This window comes from Armigeres subalbatus, chromosome 1 (assembly GCF_024139115.2).
Source record: "Armigeres subalbatus isolate Guangzhou_Male chromosome 1, GZ_Asu_2, whole genome shotgun sequence".
NCBI lineage: Eukaryota > Metazoa > Arthropoda > Insecta > Diptera > Culicidae > Armigeres > Armigeres subalbatus.
In genome coordinates, this window is record NC_085139.1 from 233003522 (window position 1) to 233016096 (window position 12575).

The 12575-nt window shown below is 40.3% G+C and overlaps 1 protein-coding gene across 2 annotated transcripts; it reads left to right on the forward strand.

Annotated features, from left to right (window-relative positions):
• Positions 1-6290: 6290 nt before the first annotated feature.
• Positions 6291-8563, forward strand: LOC134211750 (O-acyltransferase like protein-like). Of its 2 annotated transcripts, none has more exons than XM_062688933.1 (4): positions 6291-6639; positions 6699-7044; positions 7096-7708; positions 7761-8563. In XM_062688933.1, exons 1-4 carry the CDS (start codon positions 6393-6395, stop codon positions 8532-8534), a joined length of 1980 nt encoding a protein of 659 aa, XP_062544917.1. In that variant the 5' UTR covers positions 6291-6392; the 3' UTR covers positions 8535-8563. The 2 variants fall into 2 exon arrangements, with proteins under 2 accessions (XP_062544917.1, XP_062544927.1); XM_062688943.1 differs by having other exon boundaries at positions 7096-7534.
• The last annotated feature ends 4012 nt before the right edge of the window (positions 8564-12575 follow it).

Sequence of the window (12575 nt, forward strand, 5' to 3'; positions counted from 1 at the left end):
ATTGATTACGTAAAATAGCATTTAATAGCCACCCTAAATATTAGTTTGCTGCTGCCGGTGCCGCTGTTTACATTCGCTCCGCGCTCCGTTTTTAGTGTTTTTTTTTTCGGTCAAAAATAGCAGTTTTTATTAAGTTTTCGCTTCAAACGACTGATTTCAAAAAGTGATGTTTAATTAACATTCCATCAACATTTCGGGCTGCTCATGTGCGAAGAAGTGTGTGAAAACTTGATTTTTGCAATGCCCTTTGAGAAGAAGTGAAGTGCAGTGATAATCCCACCAAATCGCGAACGGCTATTAAATTGGCACGAAACTGCTGATTTATGATGTAATTCGAGCCGAAATACATAGGACTCTTTGGAGAAACATGTTAATTATCACGGGAAGTGAATAAATATGCTGTGAACAGGTTAGTAATTTGAATATTAAACTTTTGTTCGATGCTGTTCCATGCATTCAAATGTTGGTAGGAGAGGAGTGCGAGAGGTATGGGGTTGACCCGTGGAAGGTCCGGTGCCATTTTGACTGCCATCGTGGTACTCTTCCAACTATGTCCTTAACCGAAAAGACTATAGGGCACTGCACGGACTGCTTTGTCCCTTTCTCGCTACAAAGAAATTAGAAAACAACAAGGCCAGTAAACGTCAAAATTTATAAAGAACGAAAGAGAAAGAGATCTTTCCGTGCAGTACCCTATTTGGTAGAAGCCAACCCGAGCATAGCTTGAGAGCAAATCCATAACTTTTTTTTACTGTTGTGAAATCATCGATTATGTTTACTTAATTTGATATCTTTTTGGTCGTTTTTATGGTTTTACAAAACGTAGGGTGACGATGGCATTTTGGACACCTGAATTTATTTTGGACTTCTGTCCATATTTTGTTAATTTTGTTACATAAATATAGTTCTACATGTGATTATGAATGAAGCAAAACAAAAGATATTTTAGTTACTAGATAAAGATTGTCGCTTCGGTTCCCTTTGTTCTGCTGTCCGGAACATGTTGGGTACCAAGCTGTCAAATCGTATGGATTTTTCTTCTTTGACATTTAGCTATAGCTATATTTAGCATTTAGCTATCCAGCAAAAGATGTTCCGGACAGCGACGACAGCGACAATCTTTATCTGGTAACTAAAATATCTTTTAGCAAAACAGACACAAAGAAAGCCAAGTAAAAGCCAAGTAATCTACAGCAAAATGAATTCAAAATATGTAATCAATCATTTTTATTATCGTCTTTATTAAACAGGTTTTCAGCCCTTGGCTGGCTCACCTCTCAATAATTTTTTAATCCGGAAAGTTCCGAATTAGCGAGATCCGGACTAACGAGTCGTCGGATTAGCGAGGTCCGGATAAGCGGGGGGATACTGTATGTTATTTGGACGATAATGCCATTTGGTCGAATAGTTTCTTCGGCTGAAAAAATCGGTTGGCCGAATAGCTTAATAGCCGAATATGCTCTTTGGCCGAAATGAACATTCGGTCGAAAGTGTCGTTCGGCTGAATTGGTCATTTTGTATATTTTCAAAACATTAATCGGGAGACTCTTTTGTTCTTCACCTCAAAAAATTAAACTCGGATTTTTTGAGGATTTTTTTAGATTTCTTAGATTTTTTTTTTATTTTTGATAAGAAATTCTTGGGAAATTCCATTGACCGAAAGCGACATACGGTCGAACTGGTAAAGAGCCGTATGCCCTAGCATACGATACGATTGTTGGCCAAAAATGCCGTTTAGCCGAAATGGTTTTTTGACAGAATGGTCCATTTGGCCGAAAATGTCATTTGGTCCATCGGCCAAATATCAATGACTGAACCTCGGACTGAACGTTTAACATGGTCAAAAATGGCCACTCGTTTGGCGAAATAGACTTTTTGTCAATTGACCATTGAACAAAATTCCGTAGCCTCTCTATTTTTAAGTCAATACGGGCCCTTAGGCTAAAAGACATCTAGCCAAGTACCATATAGTAAAGATTTGACCGTTTGGCTGAAAGCAAAACTTGTAAAAAGTTGTTTGCCCTAGCAGGTCATTTGGCTGAAAATGTCGTTCGGCTGAAAATGTCGTTCGGCTGAAAAAGTCGTTTGACCAAAAATGCCGTTTGGTAAGAATTATCATTTGGTAGAAAAAGCCGTTTGGCCAAAGAATGTCCTTTCTGCAACCTTGTTTCAAAAGTGTCGTTCGGCTCAATTGATCATTTTCCCAAAAAGACGATCAGCCGAATAGGTCATTTGACAGAAAATTCCGTTTGGTCGGAAGCGTTGTTTTACAGAAAAGACATTTTCGGGGCAAATGACCATTCCTACCAAACGGCATTTTCGGTTAAACGATTTTTTAGGCCAAATTAACAGTTCGGCTAAATGTCCATTTTGGCTATATATTTAAATTATACCTATTTATTATGTATGTCCGCCATTTTACTATCTCCTTCGTCTGTGAAAGCTGTTCCGGTTACGAGCGCTTCCTTAAACAGCTGGTAGGACTATTATAAAATAAAAACACTTGTGAGGACGTCGCCAGGTGTGTGGAGAAAATCGACTCCGCCTAATTGTAGATTTAAGCGGAATCTACAATGACCGAGGATATGCTTATCTCTGCAACTCCATCCACGATTTGTGCAAGAGTTCTATGCAATGCTATGCTATGTCCATTTTGGCCGTATATCGCTTTCGGTCAAAGTACATTTTTGGTCAAAGCATTTTCGACCTGATAACAGTTTCGGATAAACGTTCAGTTCGGCTTAATGGGAATTGGGTAGATTAATTTTGACTTAAAGGCCAGTATCGACTTGAAAAGTAGAGCTTACGAAATTTCATTCAACGGTCGTTTGATAAAAAGGCATTTTCAAAATAAATGGATATTTTTGACTGAATTACCCGTTCATTTTTGAGATTTTTCGGCTATGCAATCTGATTTATTAGTACAAATTTAAAAATTTTGTCCAACGTTTCGACATCGATGTCATCTTCAGGAAAAAAAAGTTTGATTGCTCTTTGTTAAGTATGATGGGTGTGCAACAACTTCAAATTCCCCGTTCAGTTTTTGATGTTTGGCCGTATGATCTGTTGGCCCAAATGATATTTTTGACCAAATGACCCATTCTGTTAACCAACCATTTCAACCAAACGGTCTTTTCGGGCTGTTGACCTATTCGTTAAACCAAAAGACTTTTTCGGCCAATTTACCAGTTCAGCCGAATGTCAATTTCGGCAAATGGAATTTCGCAAGAATTTTCTTTTAAACACTAGTCATTCAATAACTGCAACAAGTTTTCGTTTCAGTTATCGAATGCCGTTCGATAACTGCGACGCATTCTAAACATCAAACAATTGTCAAACGACGTCAGATGCAATAGAAGTGCACCTGATGGTGCAGCGCAATGCATATAATCGACTTTGACATCGTTTTGAAGTTCAGCTGTCCGATAACTGCAAAACTGATGTAAGTATCGAATTGCAGTTATAAGCAATGCAGTTAAATGACTTTCAGTTATCGAACGGCAACTGTAGAAAGCGTTTTCGTTAGAAATCCAATAATTTCAAACAATTTTCCGCTGAAATTTTTCGTGAAAATTCGGCAGTTTCTCATGTAAATTGCGACGAATTTTCTGCTGATATTCCAAACAATCTTATTGAAGAATTTCAAAGAGCTTCTCTTGGTAATTACAAAGATTTATTGAAACTTCAAAGTAGTTCCCGTGGAAAATCCGAAAATTATTTCCAAATTTCGGAAAAACTTATAGAATTTTCTGCAGAAGTTAATTAGATTTTCCATGTGAAATTCAAAAGATCCTTCCCTTTAATGTCTTGAAAATATCCCGAAAAAATGCAAAAAAAAAATTAAGAAACGTGATGAAAAAATCGCCACGCCGATTCACGCCGCCGACTAAAATGGCTTTCGGCGTGACGCCGAAAACGCCGCCGCCACCGACTAAAATTCTGACAAACGGCGCCGCCGGCGCACACCTCTAGTTAGAAGCAAGCAGTGAGTAGTAGAAATAAGAAATGCATAGTGGGAAATGGGAAGTGAGAAATGAGGAATAAGTAGTGTGAAGTGATTGGCGAAAAGTGAGATGTAATAGGGGAGAAGTGATAAGAGAGAAGTAAGTAGTAAGAAATTAAAGCTAGAAGTGAGAATGAATAATGAACAAGAAAGAAGGAAGAAGAGATAAGGAGACGGAAGAAGCAAAAAGAAAAAAGCAAAGAAGAAAGATGAAAGAAGGAAGATAGAAGAAGAAAGTAGGAAGAGGAAGAAGAAAAAGAAAGAAGGAAGATGAAAGAAGGAACGTAGGAAGATGGAAGGTGGAAGAAGAAAGATGGAAGAAACAAGAATGAAGAAGGAAGACGAAATAAGGAAGATGAAAAAAGAAGGATAAGTAAGATGGAAGATGGTAGATGCAAGGTGGAAGATGAAAGAACGGAGAAGGATTATGATAAAAGGGAAAAGAAAGATGAGAGGAAGTAGAATGAACAAGGAAGAAGAAAGAACGAAAAAGGAAAAAGAAATAAGGAGGAGAAAAGAAAAAATAATGAAAACGAAGGAAGGAGGAATTAGGAAGAAGAAAGAAGAAACAATAAAGAAGGTTTGGAAATGCTAATATCATCTTCCAAACTTAGACGTACATGTTCATGATAGAATTAGAGGCGAAAGTATAGAATTGATAGTTCCGTTAGGATACGGCAGACATGAAGAATTTTTTTTTATAGAAGTCGATTTGAAAGCGAGCGGAGGGCAATATTTGTGATGGCACATATCGCACGACCTTCCTTCTGCCAAACTCCCGTATGAAGGGGAGGAAAGAATATCAGTGTTGAAGCTGATATATTTCCACTGGCAAAAGGAAGGTGGTTTGATTAGCTCATATGCCATCGCGTGCGGAAGGATTTTCTATCGACGAGTACTGTCTCCAAATTTCTAATATGACATCAGAATCTAGTCGAATAGGATTTTTATTGCACAGTTCTGTTTTCTCCATGCGTCCGTCTCGTCGCAACCAATCTAGCTGACGGTTGAATACATTCCACTTAAAGAGCTTTATATATTTTTCTCAACTTAGCTGGCTCGGAGAGAACAAAGCAGGCACTGCTGCTGTACCGTCGACCAATGACAGCTGAATTGATGGATGCCCCCACCAGGGGTAGTACACTAATTAATGATTTGAGTGTGTTACTTCTACGTGAAGTTAAACGATTTACAAACATATCATTGTAAATCGTTTAACTTCACGTAGAAGTAACACACTCAAATCATTAATTAATAAAGAAGGAATAAGGAAGAAGGAGGAGGATTTAAAAAATAAAGAAGAAAGAACTGATTATGGATCGACTGTACGTTTTAATTATATTTATTGAACGGCTACTCAGTCTTGCAATTATTACCCGACGAGCTTGGAAAAATGAAAATTGATAACAGTGCTTCCGAAGTCATGAACGGACAATTAGACAAACAGATGGTGCAAGTTAGACTAAACATACGACGACAAACAACAAAAATATTTCCCCTTGAAAAAGACACAATCCCCGTGTCGAAACGTCGGGTAAATAAAAAACTCTTTGTAATAATTGCAAGACTGAGTAGCCGTTCAATAAATATAAATAAGAAGAAGGACCATAAAGTAAAAAGGAAGAAGAGATTTCTCACTTTTCAATACCTATGTCTTACTTTTCGCTTCACTTATTTCCATTACCACTTCTTACTACTCAGTTCTTAATTCTCACTTCGCAGTTCTCATTTCTTGCTTTTTGGTTCTTACTTCTCATGTCTCAGTTCTCAGTTGTCAGTATTCAATACTCAGTTCTCTGTTCTCATTTCATAGTTCTCAGCACTCAGTTTTAGTTCTCAGTTCTTATTTCTCATTTCTGAAATCTCAAATCTTGCATTTCACTTTCAATTTCCCAGTTCATCCTTCTAACTCCTCATGTCTCATTTCTCACTTCTCGCCTTCACTATTTAATCGTCAGATCCCGCTTCTCACATGTCACTTTTTACTTCTCTTTTCTCATTATTCACTTCCGATTTCTTAATTCTTATGTCTTATTTAAAGTCTAATTCCTAACTTCGCAATTATCATAACTCACTTCTTCCTTTTCACTACACGTAATCTGAGGTCATTTTTTAACTATGCGGCCAAACTGCATTGGGTCAAATGGCCTGGCACCATCAAAACAATTATACTCACACTCATCATTAATCAGACTTCAACCCTGTAGCACTAAATCAAACCACATACCTACTTTATTTTCCCACCAATGCGTATTTACGACCCCCTCGGGATTGCTTTCATCGATAAGATTTCATCGTAGGTAATCTTATCGTTTGTAGCCAAAATAAACTTGGTTTGTTTTCGCTAATTCCAATCGCAACCGGACCAGTAGCTAGTCAGTTGTCCAGTATGCATTTACGTTGTGCAAACATTTTGATATGTATAATTTCGATATTTGTAAGCTGCCACGTTGTGCATTCTCAAGTGGTTCAACGTCTGGAGGAAATACCATTTTCATTGGCCATCTTTCTAGCGGAGTACAGATCTTGGTCAAACCAATCGTGGACGGAGGATGATTGGCGGGATCTGTTGTGCATGCACGAGTTGAAACAGTTCGGCCTAGGACTGCAAAGTGAACAGCGATGGGCCTTGCATAGTGAGTTACATCCCTGTTCGATTGTAGTATGTTGACAAATAATTGTGCTTTTGTTTCAGTGTACGATTCATGGGGGAAGATACCCTCTGGATTACTGCGAGGGAACTCGTTTACGCCCGGTAGTTTCGATCAGTGCCGCGAGTTCTCTGTACAAAATAGCGCTGCAGCATTCGACGGACAGCATTGTACTGTACTACTGAATATGAATACTGTAGCATCGTCTCTCAATGAACTTTGGCTAGGAATTTGTATACCAGACTCGTGCGAACCAACGTTTGTTAAACGGATGGTGGATAGCTATGCAGTAGATCGAAATCTCGGTGCAGTTCCGGGCTTAAGTCAGGAAGATTTTTGTTATCGTGATGATCCAAACTGGAGCCTTAGTGGGACTGCCATTGCTGCGATGTAAGATTATTGATATCTATTACCTGTATAAATGATGAAAAATCTTTTCAGTGTTGTTTTAGGGTTTATAGTGGCTGTGATGGTTATCTGTACAATTGTAGAAGTACTTGGATTCATTTTTCAACGCTCAATACCCAACTCGATCAAAAAGCTATCAGTTTATTATAAACTTTTTGCACTGTTCAAAACGATACCAAAGTCGGAAGAAAAAGGAGAAACCATAGACTGCATCAATGGAATCCGATCGTTTATGATGCTACAAATAATATCCCACCATGTGCACCATGCTATCAAAACAATCCCTACGGCCAACCACATTGCTCGAGAAGAATTCTTTGAATCTGCCTTCGGAATCCTGGGCTATCGGGTATCGGCTTTGTCGGCGGATATCTTCCTGGTTCTGAGTTCGGTACTTCTAACCTATAATGTACTCACGGAGCTCACCGCTACCAACAAGCTCAATTTGCTGCGGCTCTACATTCATCGTTTGGTGAGAATTCTACCGGCCTACGGATTCCTTATCTGGACCGTAGTCGCATTCGCGGACTACTTCGGCGAAGGACCTTTATTCCACTACTATGTTCGACCAATGATCGACGCCTGTGCTGACAACTGGTGGTCTGCTCTATTGTTCGTCCATAACTATGTTAATCCGGATCGTATGGTAGTCTATTCTTATCACTGAATTTCCTTTCAATGAATATTCTTTCTTTTAGTGCCTTCCCCACACTTGGTACCTTTCGGTTGACATGCAGCTGTACCTTATATCTCCACTCTTCATCTATCTCTTATGGAAATTCGGCGATCGATTGCTATTTGCACCGCTATTTCTTGTTCTATTATCGATCCTTTGTGTATTCACAACCTTCATGGTCAACGATTTCGTACTAAATCCTCCGATGACTTCGGACCGGGAGTTCGAACGGGATCGCCTCACCTATTACCCAACCCATGCCCGTATGGCTGTGTGGTTCTGCGGCATTGCCTTCGGATATCTGTTGTTTCGCACCCGCGAGAAGCGACAAGTTCCATCGCAGATCATTCTGGTTGGTGTTTCGATCGCAGCAACGGCGCTGACCGCGGTCATCATGTTCTGCGCTCACGAGATCTACAAACCAAGGGAAGCCGATCCGGTAGGGGATGCTTTCTACGAAGCATTGCACCGCGTCGCTTGGGTTCTCTGCATCATGTGGCTTATCTTTATGTGCATCAACGAGCATGCCAGTGCTCTGGGTCACTTCCTGGCGTGGACGTTCTGGCAGCCGGTAGCTCGACTGTCCTACAGCATGTATTTGATCCATTACGTCGTTATTATTATCAGCTTCGCGGGAATGCAAAGCCAACCGTTCTATTTCAGTGCGATAAACTTGCAATATATCAACTTTGGCGTCATCGGCTTGACAGGAGCGGTGTCGCTTGTGTGGTGGATATTCATCGAACAACCGTTTCAGATTATAGAGCGGAATGTGTGTAGGTGGATTCGAAAATAAAAACATTAAATTCTTACCTAGGTACGATAATCCGACGGACGTGTGTTTTCATTAGTTCTTAAATCTTATCAACATAAGCGAGGAGTATTGTATGTCCGTTAATACTCTAACTTGTTAGAAAGGTAGATGCATGAGTATTAGATTGTTAATGGCGTTACACGTTCTACTGGGTCCCTTGATGTGGCCGGACCGCCCGCGCTGCGTCCTTCTTCTCCATAATTTTTCAGCTCTACTCGTCGAACCAATCGTTCCGTCGACTTCGTCCCACGTACCCTACGTTGCTCTCCGCAGTCCTCAAAAGGGGCCTCATCGAGCTCACTCTCTTCCGGCAACGCTGTCTCGAGATGCTGCGCGTATGCAGCGGCAACATCAGGTTGCTTCAGTCGCTTAAGGTCGTACCGAGGCCGCCATCGGTGCCGAACATTGTCGATGGCGGATAGTTTTGAGCACAGTTTGACCATCTCCAGATAGTGGCCAGAGTCGATGTTAGCGCAACGATACGTCCTGATGTCGATAATGTCGGAGAAGTGCCGTTCATCAATCAGAACGTGATCGATTTGTGATTATGTCTGCAGTATTGATCTCCAGGTGTACCGATACCGCCCTATTATCTTCAGTGCTTCCGGAGTGTAAGCTATGGACGATGATTATGCTGAAGTTGAAGAACCGGCCATTGATTTTCAACCTCCCTAGTAACATTTTGGTTTAATGCTGGTTTTATAACACTCTTGAAGAGTAAATTATGGTCTTCTTGAGCGTTATAAAACTTAAAATGTTACTTGGGCTGCACATTCTCTCATTGATCGGCCAGCAACTGATCACGAACATTCGCATGTCGCCCTCCACTGCGCAAACTGCTCCCAGCTTGTGTGTGTTGTCGCAGCTCTGGTAAATGGTATGTTTACCTCTAAACGTTCGCACCATTGACCCTTACAACAAACCTCATGCAGTGTTACGATGCCGAATCCTGGTCCTTAAGCACATCGACGAGTACACAAGTGCTCCCGACGAAGTTGAGAGATTTGCAGTTCTACGAACCGAGTTTCTAATCGCTAGTCACCATGACTAGCATGACAACAAATCCCCCAAATTTCCGGTGGACCATGATATACAGTTTTGCAGTTTTGCATGATATACAGTGCCTCGCTGGCACTCGGACGATGGTCAGCCGCCCCTAACATGGAGAACAGATTCTCGGTAAGATTGTCACCTCCGGAGAGGAGCAAGGGGGGTTTGGTAGCGTACGACCAAAGTTCCCACCGGGTTTGGATACCCGATCTTCCCTGAGGTTGCTTGTACCCTGGCCAACATTACGGGGAGGTAGGGATAGGAGTGGCTGGGTAAGAGGTTAAGGTGGTTATACAACAGAGCCACAAATCGGCCATCTTGGAAACCACGTGCTTTTTCTAGTGATTTTTCAAGAGCACGAATTGAGAGAACAACAACGCCCATGGGGATCACAACATCTGTAGATCGTTTGATTACTCATGCTAAGCAATCGACTTTAATTTCAGCATTGTACAAAAAATATTACGCTGGTTTTGAACTTTTGATAATAGGAGTAGAAAACCGTGTGGTGAATTTGAAATTCACCACATGGCTTGATTGTATAATCACCTTAAGGAAGGACTGCAAAATGGGGTCTACCCAGACAACCAGAATGCATGTTTAATAGAATTGTTTTTCTGTTATGCGATGCCTATGCACACAATTTTCATCGCATACCAGTCGTGAAAACGCTTTTTACGTACAAAAGTGGAGGCGATAGGGTTTCTTACCCCATTCCCGGCCTAACATGCGTACGACTGAATTATTCAATGGATATTTATGACAGGAAGCAACTTTTCCTGAATTTTGTGGGCTGTATAATACTGCATTGGGGTTCACTTCTGCTTAAAAAATAGCTGTTTATGCTAAATATTGTTCAAAAAAGCTTTTATTTGATTTAAATCAACGAGGTGCAGCACTCATTTCAGTCATAGCGATTTTCATTCCGGCATATCATAAAACCAGTTCCTGGCCTAAGCAAAATTTCACTCAATCTCTCAACATGTTTCTCTCATTCTCTCTCGGGACGGCAGAAAATGCGACGTAAACAAAAATATGCACGTTCCACGACAACAAGATGCCAGATGGTATCATTCATAATCATTTTTATTTGGTTGAGAAGATATATTTACTCAACCAAATTTTTTTCAAATACTTAAAAACAATATTTTTTCACCTTTTGAAATCGAGAAAATCATAAATAACATGATAGCGTCAACGTATTAGACAGTTTTCCTATTAACGATGAAGGATCATTTTCATTCTCCTGGCCTTTTGGCAGCACGGTGCGGCTAGAAGTTTTTGGGCCGAGGTGATTTTTTGTTCGGTTTGAGAATACATTTTTAAATGTATTCTAATTATGTTTATATAAGTTCTAGTGATACGTTCTAGTGATTAGATTGAAGTGCGTTTGTTAAGCATTATGGTGTGGTGATTAAAAGCTTGAAGCAATGATTGTAACGAGCACTAGGACGATTTTCAGGTAGGTGTTTATTTGATGATACCGTTTTGTAAAAGTGGAAAGAGTCACTCCGGCTCAGTGGTGTGGCATCGGTGAGCGAGATTTTGAAATCTACATTTTTATTTTCTACAATTGGATCAATTAGGAGTAAAATAGGTGATTGAAAAATATTGAGTATTGTGAAAAATAAATGGGAGACTTTTTAAAAATTATCAATTATAACCCTACGGCTTCCAAACAGTATATATCATTAGTTTTCTGTGCAATGAGCCGGGAACCGGCTCCATAGGCCCAAGTAGTGATTTACCCTATATGTGTATTTCTTATCCGACATTGCACGGTAGCAAATGCGATGTGCAAGATTTTTATGCGAGTTCGTTCGTTATACATTGCGATGTAGTTTGTGATAACAAACTCTGTTTGACAGATAATCCGATTTCATTTGAGTTTGTTTGCAGGAATATGCGATGACAACAAATGAAACTGGAATTAACTCGTAAAATAGCCTACTATGCGGGAAAATTTATAAATGAACTGATGAGCTTCGCACCACAATGCGATTTTGATGAAATTTGGATCGGTAAACAATTTTATTCGTGAATTCTTATGCGATGTGTGGTTGTCTGGGTATTTTATTCTATCAGGTACGCGTTACCTAGCATTTGCCATGCCAAATTAACTAATAGTATAACTTATTATGCCACGCACCATATTGGAATGAGTTGGAAATTACTTACCCGGAAAGTTTCGGGGTCTAGATAACTAAAGTTGATTTGATTTATTAAAATTTGGTCACGTCAAATTTATGGGCCGCTGTAAGCAAATCCCAGCTCTCGTCCAAATGCATAATAGGCCCAGGTCCGGATTTAGTCGGAAGGGGACCCCGGGGCCAACAGTTTGTGGGAGCTCGGGGCCACGCCCATTTTTGCTTTTCTGGTATACGTGGTAAACGATCGCTCCTGAAACATTTTATAAAGCCCGAACATCCATAGTTTTACTTGCGTCTCAAATCCAGGCATATGAGATGTTATAAGGCCTCCAAATTGTTCTAGAGTTTGAATCAAATGGTCTACCGAATCAACAAAGTCTTCCGTGATGTCTCCAGCCGGGGTAACGTGGTAACCCAATTATGTTCTCCGTCTATTAATCTTTCACTTGCGTCTCTAATCTGAGCATATGAGATGTTGTTTTTATTTACTTATGGATCCTGTACACCTCCAGTGGTGCAAAGGGCTGATTGAAAGATCTTCATCCTGAGCGTTACGCAACTATTTCTTTTTTTCCCAGATATTTCTTAAACTCGCAAAGGCAGCCCTTGCTTTCTTGATCCATGCGCCTATGTCAATCTTGGTACCATTTGGCTACCAAGATATTGGAAGCTTTCAACATTTTCCACTGGTTACCCGGCTACTGTGAAACTGGAAGGGGTCACCGTGTTTACATCAAACGATTTGGTTTTGTTGACGTTGAAGACTAAACCTGCCGAAGAGGAGCGCTTGGCAAGGTCGTTGAGCATACTCTGCATGTCAGAG